Here is a 21,936-nt window from a genome sequence, read left to right on the forward strand (position 1 = left end):
TACTGGTAGGTAAATGAATTAAGTTGTTTCTTGTCAATTAAAGCATATAGTATCAACATTTTATCGTTTTGTCTGCATTTTTTAGCAAATGAAGGTATGATTATATTCATCAGCTCAGATCAGACGCATCATTTGTTATGTGGTGAGGAGGCACAGCCAAAAAATACACCCACAAATATGACTGATGCAGAAGGATGGGTTTGACAAGAGATACATAGTTTAGGGGATTAGCCTGTAAACAATTAATTCTGTTAAAATCAAAATTACATTATTTTTTTACAAAAAAAAAATCCATAATAATTGTGAAGACTTCATGATAAACATTACTTTGGAATCTTTGGTGGTGGAAGGGGGGGGGGGGGGGGGTCAGGAAAGTGGAGAGCAATCAGGTTGGTTCAACCAGTCATCAGTGAACAAGTCCCCCTTCTCTTTCATTATTCTGTCACTAATTGGTAGTTATTCAAAAACACATTCTTATGATAAGGTTGGAATCATACAACACTGCTTTTAGAAGCAATTTCTCACAATTTCGGAAATTGTTTTGTCACTTTTGTTTTATGTTAACTGCTGACTTTTATGTAGCTGTCGCCAAGTTTGAAATCAGCTCTTGCGGAAGCGCTTGTTAAAGCTCCAACATCATCATCTTCTTTATCATCATTTAGGTTCCATATTTCATTTATTTCTACACTGATGGCAAGATTCTATGTTTGTCATCCATAATTAAGACAAGGTTGTGGCACCAACAGATTTTTTGTGTGAATAATGTTTGCATTTTATATATAAAATTTTACTATGAAAGTAAATATCAATATCATGTAAAGCATGTATCTATGACATCACATGATCTTCTTCCCTATAGTTTTATTCAGGTACGAGTTGTCTGGTAAACATTACCTATGAAGGAAGTTGTGTGTGACATAGGATACTTCAAGCATGATTATCTATGAAAATTATCCCTGTGTTCCTAGTCGCTATCACATTTCATATTGATTCGGACATCATATAATATCCTTCCCTGTCTTCAACCACAGAAAGTGTTCATTTCACCTAGAAAGGTCATCGTTAGGACTGATTCACCTGACATTGTTGTAGAGCAAGTTGATCAAGCACCCAAAGTGCAGGCGATAAGTTCAATTGAATGTAGATCACAGAAGACCAGAAACCACAGCAGAAAGGTGTAGCATCGAAATGTAAGCAAGGAAAATGGATATTTAATGGCCTCCCTATTTGTTTTCCTGTTGTGTTTGGGCTCGGCCTCCTTATGACTTAATTATCAGTATCGCTTGTGTATTGACTGTTCATCCAACACAAGATGGCTACAATTAGTCAGGTCACAGCACTGATGGCTCGTCAATTTCACTGCAGCGGTGGTATACTTCATGCAAAGTGACCACGTCATTGTCCATTTATGTGACAGAGAAAAGGTGTAATCTGTAGTGCTCTGGCCTTTGTTTTCCTGTTTGGAAGGTAAACAATATGACGGTGACTATAGACGTATCATGGATCGGTTATTACATGTATTGATCAGGCACAATTGACAGTTGATTAGCCCGATATCTCTTTCCTCCATGTGTTACTGTCACTCTCGAAACCAGGGTCAAGAGGATGTTGCTGCTCCGTGCCGCGCCCTGTTGTGATGGCAACGGCATGTCCCGAGCCGCAACAGAAATGCCGAAAATCGATCCCATTCCACCTATCCCACAACGCACTGACAAAAGCTCGCAGGTATAATCGCCCCAATCCGTAGGTGATGTCAACAAAGTACGAAAAGAAGCCCGCGAGCAGCTAAATCCCATGACTAAAGATCCAAAATCTTCATGAATTTTTCAAATATTTCAGGAAAGCACTCTTGAAGGTCTCTTGTCTTTGATTCACTGTGGCATCTTTGGGTTACATATTGTTCAAACTTTACATTTACTGGGAAGACTTTCTGTCATACATTGAATAATTACCTCCAAACTTTGAAAGAAAACTGAGATTGAGGACAAATTTGGAATAAAGTCTCAAGACTACTTCGATTACAGATAGTTGTCTGTGAGCAATGATTATGAGAGGTTTTGTTTTAAATATTAATGAAGGGAAAATACAGACTTTTGTGCTTACCCTGCTAATATTACATAATAATCATAGTTTCTGTTATTTGGATAGAAAGGAAAATTATGAACATCCCTTTGTAGGAACTGAAATGGTTCAGATGCTATTTCCCAAACCTTTTTTGTTACCACCTTTTGCACTTTTCATTGGTTAGATATGATAGCCAGTGTACCAATCCTCTTGCAGGTGTTAGTATTTAACAGCTCAAGTTTACATAGGGACGTGTATTTCCATTAATTAATAGATAAAATATTCTATACACATTTTATTAATGAATGCTGATGCAAATTCTAAAGGGTCTCCCATCAAAATAAGGATAGAGTGCATCTTTCTTCCCTGTGTTTTGATAAAAAGTTTCAGAGTAAAAACACAGCAATGTAATCTCCTTCACTCTGCTTTGACCTGCCTAAACAACCAAATAAAAATCTATTTCCTTGGAGATATCAATCTGACATCAAATTCTAAACATTTCAGAAAGAATGCAAAACTCACCATCATCCCAGCTGACAGTTACTTGGCTCGGAGGCCATGGTAGATTAGAGTGTTTAGTAAAAACCTGTGTAATAATCCCAGGATTAGAGCTTTATCCATAGGCCGACACAGAAGTGAATTGGGGCTTTGCTAATCCCTACATGAACAGCTTTGCGTCTAATCTCTCGTCAAAGTTGGAGGTCGCTTTGTCATCATTTCCAACATGGATTTGTTGTTTTTGAGCGAATTTTGATTGCTGGTTGCTGGTTTTCATGAATCGTCTAAATCTGTGGCAAGTTTGGTCAGTGGTGTAGATGATCACCCAGAACATGTTTCACGTCCGTGTCATTTGTCAAATAGCCAAATTACACTCATGTAAATAGGCATTTTTCATTTTTTTATGTAATAAAAGGTTCTTTGTTGTTTCAATGAAGAATTGTGGATCAGTGAGTTAAATTATTGTATCTGTGTAAATATTTTCAAAATATGATAAAATTATTGCAGAATTTCTGCAATGCTTTCAATTTTTGAATGCTATTTGTATATTATATTTTTCCTTTATTTTGTTCAAATAATGAAGAAAATTCCTTATATGATGAAATCTTGGATTTTGTACTTTATTGCATGTTTAATACATTTTTTTTAAGAAGTGACAGTAAAGTAGGACAGTATTGATGTGTTTATACATCAAAGGAAATATGCTCACTTTTCTGACATAAAAGGCTTATGTTAACGAAACCATTATAGACAGATTAGGCTTCGATAATTGTGGATGCTAAAATGTGAAGGACCAAATCCTCTCAGTCAATACATAAATTTTGCTTTTAGACCCTATTTAGAGTAAAGTCCCTTGAATCAGGTAAAATTTATTCCTTTTAAATGAAAGTCTTTTTAAAAAACTTTCCCGCTGTCAAACATCATTAAGATTCAGAAGGGAAATTCTTGTATTTTAAAAAACATAAACTTCTATCAAAAAATCTTTCCCTGGTGGAAGATTTTAGGTAGGAAAACAAGCCGTTTTCACTCATTAGCTGCCAACACAAGGACTACAGGCTAATGAATGGGAGATGGATGTGTAAGGGCTTTGTTCCTAAGTTCTACAATTTCATCTTGGTCTCATCTGAGTGCGGGAGTGTATTAATATGTTCCTGAATCAGGAAGCGGGTATCAAGTCATTCTATCATTAGCATGCCCAGACATGAAAAATAAACACTACGAATATGGTGAAACGGGCGCAGAGAATCTCCGGCAATTCTCATGACAGCACGCCACATTGATTCTTCTTCATGTCCCTGCACGGCCTCTGTTGCCAATGTTTGCTTTTGTGCAAAATTCAAAGCCATTTTCTTCCCATCAGTTTCGTTTGAAATTCACCGGCTGCAGCAATGTTGCCGATTTTCATCGTCCAACTCGTCCTCTACGTACAGTTTCATTTTCATCCAATTTAGACGCGTGCTGTAGAGGCGAGCTATCTCCTCACTTACAAATTTGGACCAATTAGTGGTGTGATGACACGAGCTATCATCCACCTGGGCTTTGTACACATGTAAATTAGCTGCCATTCCCACCTGAAGGGGCTCGTTAATCCACCTTGTCAGTTTCCCCAACCTTCCTTGTTTTCCTGGCTAGGCACCAGGGATGGTGTTTCACATGAAAGGTCATGAACTGGATGCTTAAAGCAATGTTCTGCGATAAAATATGTATTACAGCACACAATGAAAAGGTGTAAATTAATTTGAATTTCAAATCTGAAGGAGCATTGTGTGTTAATTTTGGGTAAACAAAGCTGTTTGCTGATCTCCATTCTTCGTGTTGGTTTTGAGCCAATTACAGATTCCATTCAAACTCATGGTTTAAGTTTAATTTTTTTATTAGCAGTCTGAAAAGATAATTTGCAATCTGAATAAATTTGGGTTACTTATGAGGTATTGTATATTTCAGTAGTATCATTAGACATAGAGAGTTAGGTGTAATATGGTGTACATTTATTGGTTAATGGATAGGAATAAGCAAGTGCACATGTTGTGTGATTTCCATATGATAGATTTCCTTGAGGTGTCATTGAGGTTTTGTGTAGGCAGTGCAAGCCTTGAATAGTTATTATCTTCAATAGGCTTTGAGTATTTGAGAGACAATATGTTTGAAATGATCGGCCAATTGTCAACTATTTTTTGTCTGCAAACCTACAGTTGAAGATGGAAGTGAGTGGACAGTAGCTGTTGCTCTATAGTTATATATACTGCAGTAGAACTGGTGTGCCAGCTGAAAAGGCCACTTTGGGTAATCATGTACTGTGTCATACTATTGTTTTTTATATGTTTCATTCATATTTGTATGGAAGTTTTTCAAAGGTAATTGGGTAATGTTGGTTTATTTTACATAAATATGCAGCATCTCTAGGGCAGTACAAGCCAAGGTTTTTTACAGTATACTGTAACTGACCATACTGGCTGTGATGCATGCTATGCTGGTAATACTTGTCATCTTTAAAAGCTATTCCATAAACAAAGAGAATGAACTGAGGCACAAAAAAACATATTTTTTTATTTTGAATCAATCCAGATAGATTGAGAACTCTTGAATATTCAATCAGAAAATAGTGTTTTTAGTTCAGTTTTATTCCATTTTACATGCTATTCAAATATGTAATGTTTTGTGTTGATACGAGATTTCACAGTATTGTACCCCATTTGAGGCCCAATATGTTCCAGTGCTCTGAACATTGGTTTATTCAACAGACCACTACCAGTTATTAGTGTCAGGTCCCCATGGAGGTTTCGGGTTAGAATTGGTCCCCAGCTACATGTGCTGGTCAAAGGAGGAGACTTAATGGATCAAGTGGTCAGACAGTGATTTGGTGGATTGCATGTGCTCATACCACTATGGAGTGGATCATTGCTCACAATGTCAATCACAGGATTGTGTGGTACAGACTCAATTATTGAATATCCGGGGAAGAATAAGTCTTCAGCAACCCATGCCTACTGGAAAAGGTGCCTATGCTTGTCATAAGAGGCGCTTACGGGATCGGGTGGTCAGGCTTCTGACTTGGTTGATGCATGTCATCGTATCCCGATAGTGTGATTCAATGCTCATGATATCAATCCCTGGATTGTGTGGTCCAGACTCGATTATTTACAGACCACTGTCATATATATGGAATATTGCTGAGCGTGGCATTAAACAAGTTTATGAGATGGAGTGGAATATTGTAGTGCTGTTTGTGTTGTTTCCAGGTTCTGCAGCAGGAGAGGGATGCCGCCTTGAGGAAGGTGAAACACCTGGAGGAGAGCATGCAGCACACACAGCTTGCCTACAGGTGGGCAGTACACAGGTGGCAGCCATGCTTCCATCTACAGCACCATCCTCTTACACAGGTCACAATCAATGTCCCATGCTGGAATTCCGGGATAGGTCCCTCAGACTCTGTGATTGGCTTTCCATTCGGTTTCTGATGGAGTATAGGTCACTATCTGAGAGTTCAGGGGAGTATGTGCCCCTAGTACTTCTGGAGTTCAGGGGAGTATGTGTCCTTAGTACTGCAGAAGTTCAGGGGAATATAGTTCCCCTGTACTGCAGGAGTTCAGCAGAGTATAGGTCTCTAGTACTTCTGGAGTTTAGGCGAGTATGTGTGCCTAGTACTGCAAAAATTCAGGGGAGTATGTGCCCCTAGTACTGTTGAGGTTTAGGGGAATATAGGTCCTTAGTACTGCAGCAGTTCAGGGAGTATAGGTCCCTAGTACTGCAGGAGTTCAGGGGAGTACATGTCCCTATTATTGTAGGTCCCTAGTACTCCATGTACATTTCTCTGTTGGAATTTAGAAGGAGTAAAGATCCCCCAAACTCCATGCTTGTAGTAAGAGGCAACTACTGAGAGTTGGGTGGTTACAGTATGTGTCACGGCTGAGCTTGTATCAATGTGCTCTGATAATGTGGATCCTGTCAGCCACTGGTTTACCTGGTACAGACCCGACTATTTACAGGCCAGTGTCATATAGCTGGAATATTTCTGCCAGCAACTTAATGACGTTCAGTCTATCTCATTCCTTATCACTGCTCCCAGTCTTGTAGCTATGTGTTGTCATTTCAATTTTTTAGGCATACAGATAATTGGAAAGAACAGGAATGTGATAAAACTTAAAGAAAAGCCCTTTTTCACTTCAGGAATAATAAGTCAGTCTAAGTCAGCCCTCAGCTGTGTGTGTAGCAGCTATTTCTATTTTTCTTGTATGGACATTTTGAAAGTTGTCAGGCTGTGTTGAAATCACAATGTAAACCCATCAAGGAGTGAAGCATGGTCAATATAGGAATTTCTTTGTTCAGAGCTTCCCTGTAAGTAATGAAGATCCCAAACCATTCCATTTCATGTTTAAACATCCAGCCCTGAAATTGTCCTTAGGTCCATCCAACATCAAAGATATCAGCAAAAGTCATCCAAAGCCAGCATTTGGAGAGAGTTTAATTCTTTTCATGTAAGGGCTGTGATACATCACGGAGGAAAACCATCATCAGCATGATGGCGATCATGCCAAATCCTTTTTCTGATATTCACATTAAGTCATTGGACACTTTTTAGTGTGATGCTGTTGATATGAATATTATGATATAGTCTGATCTTGAAACAGAATGTGGTGATTTTGTTTTGGAAAGTGGTGCTGGCTTTGCTTCATCTTTGTTCATCCTTGTATTGTTTAGTGACTGATAATTTATTCAAGGGGGTTCAGTGGGGTGGGGGTGGGGTGGGGAGGTGAGAGTGGTCTCAGGACTGTGTCATACGTTTTACTTCTTCAGAAACAACAAATTGTAACAATGAAGAGCTTGTTACCAAGAAGTTCTTGAAGTTCTAGACTGGAGAAATCTCCTTGTATTCTCATTAGATGTTACTGATGTCTCGCATAACCTTTATGAACAACAGGCAACAAAAAAATTATGATTTGAAACAATGTTCCAAAAGAAAGTTATAAAGTAGATTTTGTTTCGACTATTTTATGCATTTGGAATACACCAGGGCTAGGCAAAGAACATATATAATTTTCGTATATTATATTTTAGAAATTGGGACAAGTTCCTGTCTAATCCTAGTTCTAGGGGACAGACCTGAATGTGAACAAACGCTATACATTTCGTACACTAAACCAAAACCCATTCACAGTCAGGAACCAAAAGAACAAGATCCTCTTCTCCCCAGGGAACTCCGTCCATTTGGAGGTGTCATAATATCTAGAGGACAGGTTGCCGTGAAAGGGTTTGCTGTTGTATATCACCAGCAGTTCATATTTCGGTGGGCCGAGTGGCGAAGCTTGTGTTTAGTGTTGATGTTGTCATCATCCACCATGTTGCCACAATACACCAGTGTTCCATCTCCTGAGATAGGGTTAGTGGAGGACATTGACTTAGGGTTGAGTTCCCAAGCTGGATGTGGACAGGACTGGTGGATAGCGTAGCTGATTCTATATTCAATGGCTTCGACAGCATGATCATATTGTGATTGGTTAGATGGACTGGGGCCTGAGTGATCTTTCCCAGATGAGTCGCCCATACATGATCAACTAAATTGAATGAACAAATCTAAGTGATGGTTGATCTTGAGTGATTGTCATAGATTCCATCAACTAGAACATTGGGACATATCTTTTGTTAGATTTAGGCACAATGCATCAGCACATAAACTATTCTTGAGTGGATGTTTCTTCCATAGATTTAACAAAGCAACTTGGCCATGTGGAAGATTTTAGCTGCAATGCCACATAAAACTTTGAAATATGTGGTAAATCTAATTCCCAAATGTGTACAGAGGCTTAGATCTTTTGGCTTCATTGACTCCCTGTCTATAGAGCACATTGTTCCCTATTTTGACTTGGACCATGTGTTCCTGTGGGTTTTTTCAGGGAACAATTGACTTGCCTTTGCATGTGTTTGTGATGATGCAGCCGATAGAGCAGAACACCTGGTGTTTCGTAGTGATTCATAAACACATGCTTGTGATATAGCGGGAATCTTATAATGGACTCTGCTTTTAGCAGAGATTTCTTATGATTATTGAAATGGTTTGATCACATTTATTTATATCAGTATTAACATGCAGATGAGAATGTAACTAATGTTATATTTGGGATAACACTTTCTTAGTAAAGGAGACATCATAGTACTTTTGGTGTTGATTCCCATCCAGGATTTGAACCCACACTCTCAGAGTGACCTAATCACCAGCACACAAAGTCAGTGACTTTGCGATTATGTGCCCCCCCACCACCACCAAAGTGCTTGAATTTGTATTTTACTAAGAAAGTTACATTTGATCACTTCCTGCATAGTGTGCTGGCAATTAGGAGCCTCAAAAATAAGAAATCCAATCGGGGTTGCAGCATCATAGTTACCACTTTTCATATTATTTGACTCATGATTAACAATTTGAATTTACTTTATTCATACCTTCTTTAAATCAAATTTGAGGAAAAATCAACTTGCATATTTAAGCTTGTGAAATTTGAAACTGGCTAGTAACTTTTAAGGCGAGCTAGCCCACCTGCCCAGCAATATTTTGAGACTATTTCACAGACTAGTCACAGGCACTAAACTGCTTTCAAAGGGTAATGGTTAAAGTCACTTTGTTGAAATTCTGTTTCTTTTTGATAATGTCTGCTTGCTGTTCCGCTGGTTTATTTCAGAATATGGTTTGATATTTTCAGCTCATTTAGTTCCAAGTAGGGTTTTCAAATGCAACATTTTTATTTCCGGTACATTTGTCAAGAACGGTGAAGATTCTGATGCAGAATAGGTCTTTAGCAACCCATGCTTGACATAAGAGGCTCACTGACTTGGTTGATGCATGTCATCATATCCCAATTGTGTAGATCTATGCTCATGATATCAAACATTGAATTGTCTGGTCCAGACTCGATTATTTACGGACTGCTGTCATATGGCTTGAATATTGCTTAGTGTGGCGTTAAACAAGAAACAAACGAACACAACTTTTGTCAAACTGATGTGTATTTGTGTCACAATACAATAAATCATTGCAATAATTATACAATACTTGTCTTTTTTTCTAGTCTTCAGAAATCTTTGTCACCTGAAGTGATCCACAATACCTTAGATGCTCAGAAACAGAAGGACAAATCAAGGTCCTCCCCAATGGAGGGACAAGAGAAGGAGAGAATATGGCCTCCTGATGGTCCTCTCAAGGACATGTCCGACCTTCGACACATGAACAATCAGTGGAGACAGGAGAACAACCAGCTTCTCAGTCAGCTGCAACATGTAAAGATGGAGCGGGATAACCTGAAGATGCATCTGAAGACGACCATGGACAACAACAAGCGGTAAGTGAGTCTGTAGAAATGGCAACCTAGCTTAGGAATGAAGTCATTTGCTTGCTTGTCACTTAGCTACAGGAACTGTAAGTCATGGATTATGGCTTTTATCTGCATATTTTGTCCTTTGTGTTAAAAGTGTCAGTACCTTAGGATTATTAATATTTATCATACAAAACTGGCTTCCACAGGGGACATTGTTTGTTTGACATTGTTGATATCCCTTAGGATATTCTGCTATAGTGAATTGCATCACAAAGCTTTGCAGACCATTGTGATGTCATTGGTTACCATGGCGCCAGAATCAAATGACATCACTTATCTTTGCCACTGAAGCTGGTTAGCTGTACTTTTTACACTCAATTCATTGGTTATTACTGTTTGCAAACTGAGTGGATATCAAACATATCAACACTCATCTATAAAAGTTTAAAACCTTTCGGCAAGCCTCGGGAGCTTTAAGCTTTCAGAGCCTTTTAAAGATATAGATTCTCTAAAGCTCTGTCATTAGGAAAGAAGGATAGTCAAAAAAAGGGGAGGGAAATGTTAAACATCTAGACTCAATGTATCGTTACAGTTACGACTACAAGTATTTATGAAGTGAGTTGATGTAGCAACTTTCAAGGTGAAGGTCATCATACAGTTGGCTCGAGAATGTATGCTACGACTGTCCAAACCCAGGAAATAGATCTCCCTCTCTCTAGTCGTTTGAGGATGACAACGTTTCAAAGTGTGGCAAATCATGAGGTTAATTATGCAGGTTGTATATTGATGAAATGAGCTCGTTATCACCAAAAGGTCCGCAAATTGCACTGACACACTGTAGATGCCCATGAAGGTAAAAGTAGATGGATGATCTGAAGTATTTATATTGTTAAAACCTTTGCTACAAGAGATCAAAACAGGCCATGGAATGAACCATGATACTTATCACGAACCTGTCAAATCTGCACTCACTCACTCACTCACCCATGACACTGATGGATCTGGACTGTAATATTTGTATGCAGTTCTTATCAGTCCACGTGAGCATCTCAAGGTGTGAGGGGGCATGTGTTGGCCTGTGCTCAAAGGTGCTACGATGTGCAGTTGCATCCCTTAGTCACGCCAGGATCCATTTACCATTGGACAAGCCAGATTTGACCTATCCATGGTTTGTCAGCAACATATCTGTGCTTAAAATAATGTTATTATTTTATTCTTGACTCATGAATGTGTTGATATCATCCTCAATTATTGAGGTAAAAAAACCAGTACAGAGTATTGGAAAGTGTCATTTAATACAAATATCTTCCTCCCGTGAAGACCCTGGAAGATCCAACCAATGCAAGGTGACTGATGGGATCGGATGGTCAGGCTCACTGACTTGGTTGATGCATATCATTGTATCCCAATTGCATAGATCGATGCTCATGATGTCAAGAACTGGATTGTCCAGACTCAATTATTTACAGACCGCCGTCGTAAGCTGGAATTTTGCTGAGTGCGGCATTAACAAACTTACAGTATACCATCAGAGCATACCAAGTTGTGAAATGGCATCGAAATAATCCATATTTCTTTGGGACACACTCATCACAACATTTAAATAACAGGATTTAGTTTATATTCAGGGTAGTCATGAATTATGCATTACATGCCATTGTTAGGAAGACAAAGCAGTATTTGGGAGTATGGCTTAATCAAGGTTAGAGTCATCTCCCTTTGTCTGTAACTCTCTTATTATCAAACTCAGGCTTGTATTTATTGTTGAAATCCACCAGCCATATGTTACATAATCTCCCCCAATATCTTTCCTCTCCACCCCTCACAGTGCAGTCAGTAGAACAGCTTTTGGATGCTGTTTTCCTATAGGGATTGTGTTACTAGTTTCATGCCGCTAGGCCTAACTACCAGGTGTCGCTGTATTGATTAACAGCATATGGCTTATAAACAACAGCCTAACCTGTCACATACAACCTTATTTCATTGTCCCTATCATAAATCAACTTGTTCTCTTCTCTCATGGTCAATGAATTTAATTTCAATTTTTCCGCCGTTATTTAATCAGGCCCTGTGGTATTTTTTTAAATGTGACATATAAAAGAATGATACAAAGTTTATGATCACGTGAACATTTTCGCTCCTGATAGGTTGGTGGTCAGTCTTTTGGTTGTTTTCCATCATGAACTTTTATCCCGTGTGATTCCATGTTAGAAATGGTCCCCAGCAACCTCTGCTGTCATAAGAGGTGACCAAATGGAGTAGGTGATCAGGCTCGGTGACTTTGTTCATTGCTTGTCATCGTAGTATAACGTAGCGGAACGTTATCACATTATCAGTCACTGGATTGTCTGGACTAGACTTGATTTTATAACAAGCTGGGTGATGGGATAGCCTAGTGGTTAAGGCATTAGCTTGTCACACTGAAGACCCGGGTTCCATACCCGACATGGGTACAATGTGTGAAGCCCATTTCTGGTGTTCCCCACCATGATATAATAACCAGAATATTGCTAAAAGCGGCGTAAAACTGCACTCACTCACTATTTACAAGTCACTGTCATACAGCTGGTACATTGTGGTGTGCAGCATTAAACATCAAATACACATACATATGCTTTCACAACTTTGATGTTGGTTTTGAAAAATGATACTTTTACCCATTACTCAGCTATGTTTAGGTGCCCATCTTATGTGAAAATGTCCTGTTGTGTTTTTGATAGGGTTAGTTTTAATAGTTTGTTCTTGAGGGGTATTAGGATAACTTTAGGTTAAGGGTATAGCGAGGTCATGTATCAGTACAAAACCATACAATAAAAGACTATTAGGACATGTTAAATGGTGTAATAAAGAACGGTAAAATCCTGTGATATGTACAAGAGTGCTCAAATTTGATTAAATATGCTTTGCTTGAATCTTAAGTATTTTGATTTTTGATGGAAATGTTGGCATGTGTCATATATATATATATGGCTCTTCCTACCCCTACACCCCACCACCATAGCTCATCATGCCATGATAGCTCATAACACCTCCATCCCACACCACCACCACCACCATAGCTCATCACGCCCCGATAGCTCATAACACACCCATCCCCCACCACAATGGCTCCTCCCACCCCTACATCCCACCACCACCCATAGCTGACCACACCTCCATCCCCCACAACCATAGCTCACCTCACATCCACCCAGCACCACCGTCCATAGCTGACCACACCTCCATCCCCCACAACCATAGCTCACCTCACATCCACCCAGCACCACCGTCCATAGCTAACCACACCTCCATCCCCCACAACCATATCTCAACACACCTCCATCCCCCACCACCCATAGCTCACCACTCCCCCACCACCACCCCACCCTCCCACTACCACCCATATTTCAACACACCTCCATCCCCCACCACCCATAGCTCACCACTCCCCCACCACCACCCCACCCTCCCACCACCACCCATATTTCAACACACCTCCATCCCCCACCACCCATAGCTCACCACTCCCCCACCACCACCCCACCCTCCCACCACCACCCATATTTCAACACACCTCCATCCCCCACCACCCATAGCTCACCACTCCCCCAACCCCCACCACCCATAGCTCACCACTCCCCCACCACCACCCATATCTCAACACACCTCCATCCCCCACCACCCATAGCTCACCACTCCCCCACCTTCCACCACCACCCATATTTCAACACACCTCCATCCCCCACCACCCATAGCTCACCACTCCCCCACCACCACCCCACCCTCCCACCACCACCCATATTTCAACACACCTCCATCCCCCACCACCCATAGCTCACCACTCCCCCACCACCACCCCACCCTCCCACCACCACCCATATTTCAACACACCTCCATCCCCCACCACCCATAGCTCACCACTCCCCCAACCCCCACCACCCATAGCTCACCACTCCCCCACCACCACCCATATCTCAACACACCTCCATCCCCCACCACCCATAGCTCACCACTCCCCCACCTTCCACCACCACCCATATTTCAACACACCTCCATCCCCCACCACCCATAGCTCACCACTCCCCCACCACCACCCCACCCTCCCACCACCACCCATATTTCAACACACCTCCATCCCCCACCACCCATAGCTCACCACTCCCCCACCACCACCCCACCCTCCCACCACCACCCATATCTCAACACACCTCCATCCCCCACCACCCATAGCTCACCACTCCCCCACCACCACCCCACCCCCCCACCACCACCCATATCTCAACACACCTCCATCCCCCACCACCCATAGCTCACCACTCCCCCACCTTCCACCACCACCCATATCTCAACACACCTCCATCCCCCACCACCCATAGCTCACCACTCCCCCACCTTCCACCACCACCCATATTTCAACACACCTCCATCCCCCACCACCCATAGCTCACCACTCCCCCAACCCCCACCACCCATAGCTCACCACTCCCCCACCACCACCCATATCTCAACACACCTCCATCCCCCACCACCCATAGCTCACCACTCCCCCACCTTCCACCACCACCCATATTTCAACACACCTCCATCCCCCACCACCCATAGCTGACCACTCCCCCAACCCCCACCACCCATAGCTCACCACTCCCCCACCACCACCCCACCCCCCACCACCACCCATATCTCAACACACCTCCATCCCCCACCACCCATAGCTCACCACTCCCCCACCTTCCACCACCACCCATATCTCAACACACCTCCATCCCCCACCACCCATAGCTGACCACTCCCCCAACCCCCACCACCCATAGCTCACCACTCCCCCACCACCACCCCACCCCCCACCACCACCCATATCTCAACACACCTCCATCCCCCACCACCTATAGCTCACCACTCCCCCAACCCCCACCACCCATAGCTCACCACTCCCCCACCACCACCCCACCCCCCACCACCACCCATATTTCAACACACCTCCATCCCCCACCACCAATAGCTCACCACTCCCCCAACCCCCACCACCAATAGCTCACCACTCCCCCAACCCCCACCACCCATAGCTCACCACTCCCCCACCACCACCCCACCCCCCACCACCACCCATATTTCAACACACCTCCATCCCCCACCACCCATAGCTGACCACTCCCCCAACCCCCACCACCCATAGCTCACCACTCCCCCACCACCACCCCACCCCCCACCACCACCCATATCTCAACACACCTCCATCCCCCACCACCCATATCTCAACACACCTCCATCCCCCACCACCACCCATAGCTCACCACCACCTATAACTCTTATTCAAAGAAAAATATGTGCACATCACCTGACAATGTTGATACTTATATATTGTTTTCATTTTTTTCAGACTTGAAAGACAAGTGATTGTGCTTCAACGTAAACTGACTGAGAGTTATGATTCCAAATAAATCCAAGTCATACAGTCTTCCATATATACATTGGAAAATATTCATACTTCATATTTGTTTATATGTTTATATGTTGTTCAAAGTAACTATTTTCTTATTTGGATCACAGTTGTAATATTTATACCAAAATGTCTACCAAAACAGGTCCTTCATAAAGAATCTACTTTACGCTGCATTTACAATATACATTCCTGCCAGAATATGTACTGTCTGAGGAGAATCTCTATTTGTATAAACACTTTACCTTAGAAATGTCCATGTATTATATATTCCTAGTTATGAATCTGTTGTTGCCAAGGTATATTGTCTCTTTATGTCTTCCTGTTGAAACTTTACTGATGAGATTTTTTCAATTAACTCATTATAGAAATTATTTTATATATTTTGAAATTTCTATGAAATGTTTCCTTCCAAATACGTCTATATGAACAGGGGTCAGTGAAATGTTGATCCAATGTAACTCTCTTGTGTTACGTCACATCTGACAAAAAAAGCAAATAAGTAATATTCCACACTTATGCTGCTTTTATGACACTTTACACTTTGATTGTTTTGGTCATGTAAAACTATAAGTAATAATGAATATCATTATGACACTGATTTGGAACTTTACATACCAAAGACAAACTTAGCCCAAATGTTAACTGTAAAGGTTTTAGTGCATGTGTTATTTCAGTCAATTTGCCATTAGCTGCAAGTTTATATTATCTTGTTCTATGTTGCACTGTGACTGGCTAGGGGTCAACTAATATTCAGGTGCTGTCTCTTAGACTTTGAGCTTGAGAATATTGAGCATGCACCCAGAGTATATTTATCACAGCTATATACAATAGAGTGTTTATAAATCTTCCTTGAAAAGCTTTCTGCCCATCAAAGTAGCATTCCCTGGTTAATTAAGTTGTTCCAGGATTTATAACTTCATTGACCTCTTTCTATTCCTTTGGTGAGGTTCGTGCTCCACGGGTAGGAAACATGGGACAATCATAGTCTATTTTGTGGCAATGGTGGGATCATTAAATTTATGGCATGTTAGTGATTAGTTAAAAAATAGTCAATTGGCTTTCTGTACATGTCGGCAATTTATTGCCGTGCTCATTTGCAATTTGTGTTGGTGATATGCATGCATTGAGAGCAGGTTTGGAGAGGGTTACATTATCAGAAGGTATTTTCTGAGCTTCTGAAAATGATTTACATTAAGTCCTGATGTCAAAGGTGAAACAGGCAAAGGTTGATTTTTTTTGTGTCTGTAACAACATGTACACCTTCATCAAATTTGCCACACATACACCTATACACATGCATATGCAAATATACATACATCATACTTGCCACACATGCACACCGACACCAACATGTAAACATACATCAGACTTGCCACACATACACCTATACACATACATCAGACTTACCACACATACACCTATACACATACATCAGACTTGCCACACACACCAACACCTACATGTACACAAACCTCTTTGCCCCTCGACACACGGACACATTCACACACCACATACCTGCCCCATCCCACCCATATGTAAACCTGTGGTGGTTTTGCACATTTGAATGACATATTTTTCTGTGGCAGTGGTGCACATGTCTACCTGTAAGACTTACATTCTTAATTATTTCAACAGTAAGTACATGTCAGGTCATCGATCCCAATTGCGTAGATCCATGCTCATGATATTAATCACTGGATTGTCTGGTCCAGACTCGATTATTTACAGACCGCCGTCATATAGCTGGAATATTGCTGAGTGTGGCGTTAAACAACAAACCAACCAACCAACATGTCAGGTGATTTGCATGTCACTATTTTTACTTACTGCCACATCTACAGGTTTCAGAAGGAAACTCTGAGATGCCTCATAGGCACTCTTGTTCATCATGGCTTCCATTGATTCTGTACAAGTATATCATACATTACATTTGATGGGTTTAATCTTTCAGGTTTGTTTTATTTGTCTTCCATTGTTGGTGTGGTTTATTTGAAGTGTTTAGTGAAATCATGTATTTTCTTCATATACCTCATAATCAAATACAGCCTTGGTGATGGCAAGTCAGTATCTACATGTGTTTGGATAATTTATTTATTTATTTATTTTGAAGTCCTATTACCATCATGCTATTTGTATTGTTGATTTTGTTGACATAAGAGTATTTAATATATTGTATGTTATATTTACAGTGCCAATATCTATATTCCTATATATGTGAAGTTTGTCATGATTGTTTCATAAAATGTAGTGTTAGATGTGTTGGATGTTATAGATATTATAAGATAGAGTGGTATATTTACCCCAAGTTTTCTGTCAGTATTATACAATCTGATGTTATACAATTGATGTTTTATATTTAAATAACACAAAAGGTATGGTATGGATTAAATTGTCTTCGAATAAGTTTCTGAAAGGATCCATTTAGTTGGTCTTTCTGACATAGTCATCCTGCGAACCAAATATTGTATAACTTCTTTGAGTGGCATTTAGAAGTTGGAGTGATAAAGTAAGACGAGTTCTATGGATGAACAACTTCTTTATTACAATTGGTGCGACGTTTCGGTGTAGATCCTAACACCTTTATCAAGCAAGTGAAGGTGTTAGGATCTACACCGAAACGTCGCACCAATTGTAATAAAGAAGTTGTTCATCCATAGAACTCGTCTTACTTCAAATATTGTATGTTTTTTTCAAATGTTTATTGTACGCTTTTAGCAAAATTTTGAAGAGGAAGTTATTGATCTTGGCATATCAAGTTAAAAGAAATTTGTTTCACATTTTAGGAAAAAGAATATTTTTGAAGTTATGTTCTAGATAATCATCTGCAATATCTTTTATGTCAATATGCACATAATGTTTCATCAGCGAGAAAGTTCTTTTTTTAGAAATACAGGGTACAGCAGGAATAACTTAAAAGCATCAGCAGGGTTCATTATTATTATTATTATTATTATTATTATTATTATTATTATTATTATTATAGATTTAAATAAAAAATGCGACAAAGAAGGTTTGGGTGATCCTGGCACAGTGAGGCTGATTAGGCTCATTATTTATTATTATTATTATCATTATAGTAGTAGAAAAATGCTATTTGCACGATAATAATGTGAGTTCAACCTAATAATAGTTAATGTGTGGTTTTCTTTCCAATTGCATAATCTTGACACCATTTTTAAAAGGGCATCCTTTCATTCTGTCTACACTCTTGCGGGAAGAACAACAGTGTGTTAATGGCAGCTTCTCCAGGACAATGACCTGCTGTTCCCTATTTGTGCATAAAAGGGACAAAACCCTTTTAATAATCTTAAGAAATTTGTGCTAAAAGCAGATTCCATTGTACGATTGGGACTATATCATAAGCATGTGTTTATGAATCACTATTAAATAGTGACGACGCACAGTGTTTCGAAAAGTTGAGTGTATGAAATTCACCAACATATTGAGGAATATGATCCAATATTTATGTGAATCTATTAATGAAAAATTCAGTTCATCTTCAACCAAGAGTTTTCACAAGATTTTAGAGTATATGGTTTAATAAATGATTACTGTAGATTGTTTAGCTCTATGGTATTTTGAGTATTATACAGAACTATAAGGGCTGTACTGGTTGTAGTCAGATAGTCTAGCGGGTCCTGTTAGAACAGTCTTTTCATTAATGAATGACCTTAAACAAATGTGTGCAATGCAGACAACTCTACAACAATTCATGGAGTGTTTTTTTCCAGGCTGTAGGCAGAATTAGAGGGAACCCCACATGGAAGTTGTCATAATAGGTGATATGTTGTTGTAGAAACATGTTTTCCTGTAAACTATATATACTTAAGGGTGCTGCATTTACATGTCCTAGTGTGTGTTCAGTTCATTTGTGTGTTTTACATTGATTGTATTATCTATGTTATATGCCATGGCTTGTTAACACCTGGCCCCTGTGTGTTTATATTTATATGGAGGTGCACTGTTATACAAGTGCAAGCATTCCATAATCTTGCAGAAATATCCGGGCATTTAAGCATAATCCTCAATAGAAATATATAAACAATACTAGGCGTCTGAAGGACCCTCAATTACTAATTTCACAGGTCTTGTCAGGAAATATGAGGGCCCCGTTAAAGTAAAGAAATCGTGTAGTGTACTGTACTGTAAGATTTAATAATTACTTTACTTACAGGAACTCTACTGGTATATTTCTTGTGAAGAATTTGGTACAATGGATATTATCATGTGTCCCTCGAGACGCAATATATATTATGTTTGTGTCCATTCTATACAGTTGTGAAACCCGGATATATACTACTCAGAATTAGTTATGAACCATCCTTGGTATGAAAGATTAACTGTAGTAACTCCAGTCTTCATCCATCATTTTCTTCTGATGCATCATTTGCTTCTCAGGGTAAGGGGCAGGCAGGTAGCCTAGTGGTTAAAGCATTTGCTTGTCACGCTGAAGACCCGGGTTCGATTCCCCACATGGGTACAATGTGTGAAGCCCATTTCTGGTGTCCCCCGCCATGATATTGCTGGAATATTGCTAAAAGTGGCGTAAAACCATACTCACTCACTCGAAGTGTTTATGTAGGATAGATGCTAAAAGAAATGTGCTTGAATAATAATGTACATGTTTATATCACACCAAATCCACTCCCCTAAAGCTTGCTCAAAGCTCAACAATATTGCCCTGGTCAGTTGAGACCCGTGAAGATTCCGGGGTAGAATAGGTCTTCAGCAACACATGCTTGCCATAAAAGGTGACTATGCTTGTCGTAAAAGGCGACTAACGGGATCGGGTGGTCAGGCTCGCTGACTTGGTTGATGCATGTCATCGATCCCAATTGCGTGGATCGATGCTTATGACATTAATCACTGGATTGTCTGGTCCAGACATGATTATGTACAGACTGCCGTCATATGGCTGGAATATTGCTGAGTGTGGCGTTATTTAACAACAAACCAAGCTGGTCAGTTGATCAGTGTGCACTCTAATTACATTGTCAGCTGGCAGGGGAGATTGTAAGCTGGATGTGAGGCACCACAACATAACAAATCACATCACAATCTCATCCTACCAGGTACCCATTCACTGCTATGTGATAGATGCCATAAATTTGGTCGATTATATGGTATTATGTCAGAAAAAGGGTGAAATATGTACCTCATGTTTCAGTTCCATTACTATGCTGCAAGGTAAGCCCATTTCTGGTGTCCCCCGCCGTGATATTGCTGGAATATTGCTAAAAGCGGCGTAAAACCATACTCACTCACTCACTATGCTGCAAGGGCCTGATTCTACCATGTAGATGTTGATGAAGCTCAGTGTTAAGTTCTGTGGACATCTTGTGCCTTATGGGGGCGGTCGTGTAGCCTAGTGGTTTAAGCGTTCGCTCGTCACGCCGAAGACCCGGGTTTGATTCCCGACATGGGTACAATGTGTGAAGCCCATTTCTGGTGTCCCACGCTGTGATATTGCTGGAATATTGCTAAAAGCGGCGTAAAATCATACTCACTCACTCACTTGTGCCTTATGTCAGGTTGAAGGGAAACTAGAGGACCTTAAATGTTCTCGGGGAGGCCTGACCATTTCTTTAAGTCTTCATAACACACAGTTCCTTTTCTGTAAGGAGGAGCCAAATACTATTGCAGCATGTCTAGTGAACAGTTTATTGTATTGTTGTAAAACCAAAACAAGAATAGTATGTTTTCCAGCATTTTCAGGAGCAGATTATATTTTTAAACAATCCCAGGTCACAGAATATGAAATGTTTGCCCATAAACAAACATATTTTCTGTGTGTGGGATGAAGGAACAATGCATAATTGTGGTTTTCCTTGAGAAAAGCATGAGGTACTGATATTTGATATAAGATTTGACTATATTTTGACAGCTATTGTATAGTGTACTATTTTGTGTGGGGGTACGGGTGGCCAAGTCATCTAAGGCGCCACATATTGTTGTGCAGAGTTGTGTTCCTTGGGCATGCCAGAAATGTGTGATTGTGAATTCAAATCACGGTTTGCTCTGATTATATTTCTGGGTTTGTCAGCATCATACCCTGCTCCTGGGTTTCACCAAATTGGTGGTGTGAGACCTGCATCACTTTGGGCTTTCCTCCCACATACAGCTGACACCCCCTGATATAACTGGAATACTGTTCAAAGCAAGCTTAAACCAGCTGTACCTTTGTGTTTGACAGTTATGATTATAATTTTGATCTCATTATACACAGTATACATGTGTTTGTTTGAGTATTGTCTTGTGTGATTTCCGTCCTCCGTGAGGTCACTCACTTTCCCTCTGTGATACTGACCAAAATATGCAGTCGGGCATATACAGTATGGAAGTCAATATCTGTAATAAAATATTCCCATACATCTGGATTTGGTGTTGTGCTTAATTCTTTAATTAGTTTATGCTCCAGTTGTGTTTTATGTGGTTTTGCTGGTAAGACAGAATGGTTTGGTAGTATGTAGCTCATTGAACACTCAGTTTGACTATGTAGATCATGGTAACTTTTGATCATGTTGATCATCCCTTGGTACTGTCTGTGGTATGCTGTAATATTGTTAAACCAGTAAAATTCAGTCATGATGAGGGTATTCTCAGCAAATTGCCGATGCTATACAATGAAACTATGCTGGGTGAAACAAATCC

General features: G+C 40.3%; 1 protein-coding gene across 1 annotated transcript in view; it reads left to right on the forward strand.

Annotated features, from left to right (window-relative positions):
- LOC124145331 overlaps window positions 1-17,742 on the forward strand; it is a 77,656-nt gene extending 59,914 nt beyond the window's left edge. The window contains exons 10-12 of the mRNA XM_046515051.2: window positions 5,802-5,884; window positions 9,621-9,890; window positions 15,223-17,742. Coding sequence (XP_046371007.2) covers window positions 5,802-5,884; window positions 9,621-9,890; window positions 15,223-15,283 — 414 coding nt within the window. The 3' untranslated portion in view covers window positions 15,284-17,742. The remainder of the gene's footprint in view (window positions 1-5,801; window positions 5,885-9,620; window positions 9,891-15,222) is intronic.
- Window positions 17,743-21,936: the final 4,194 nt, after the last annotated feature.

The sequence above is a fragment of the Haliotis rufescens genome, unplaced genomic scaffold, assembly GCF_023055435.1.
Source record: "Haliotis rufescens isolate VD_foot unplaced genomic scaffold, xgHalRufe1.0.p SCAF_3, whole genome shotgun sequence".
NCBI lineage: Eukaryota > Metazoa > Mollusca > Gastropoda > Lepetellida > Haliotidae > Haliotis > Haliotis rufescens.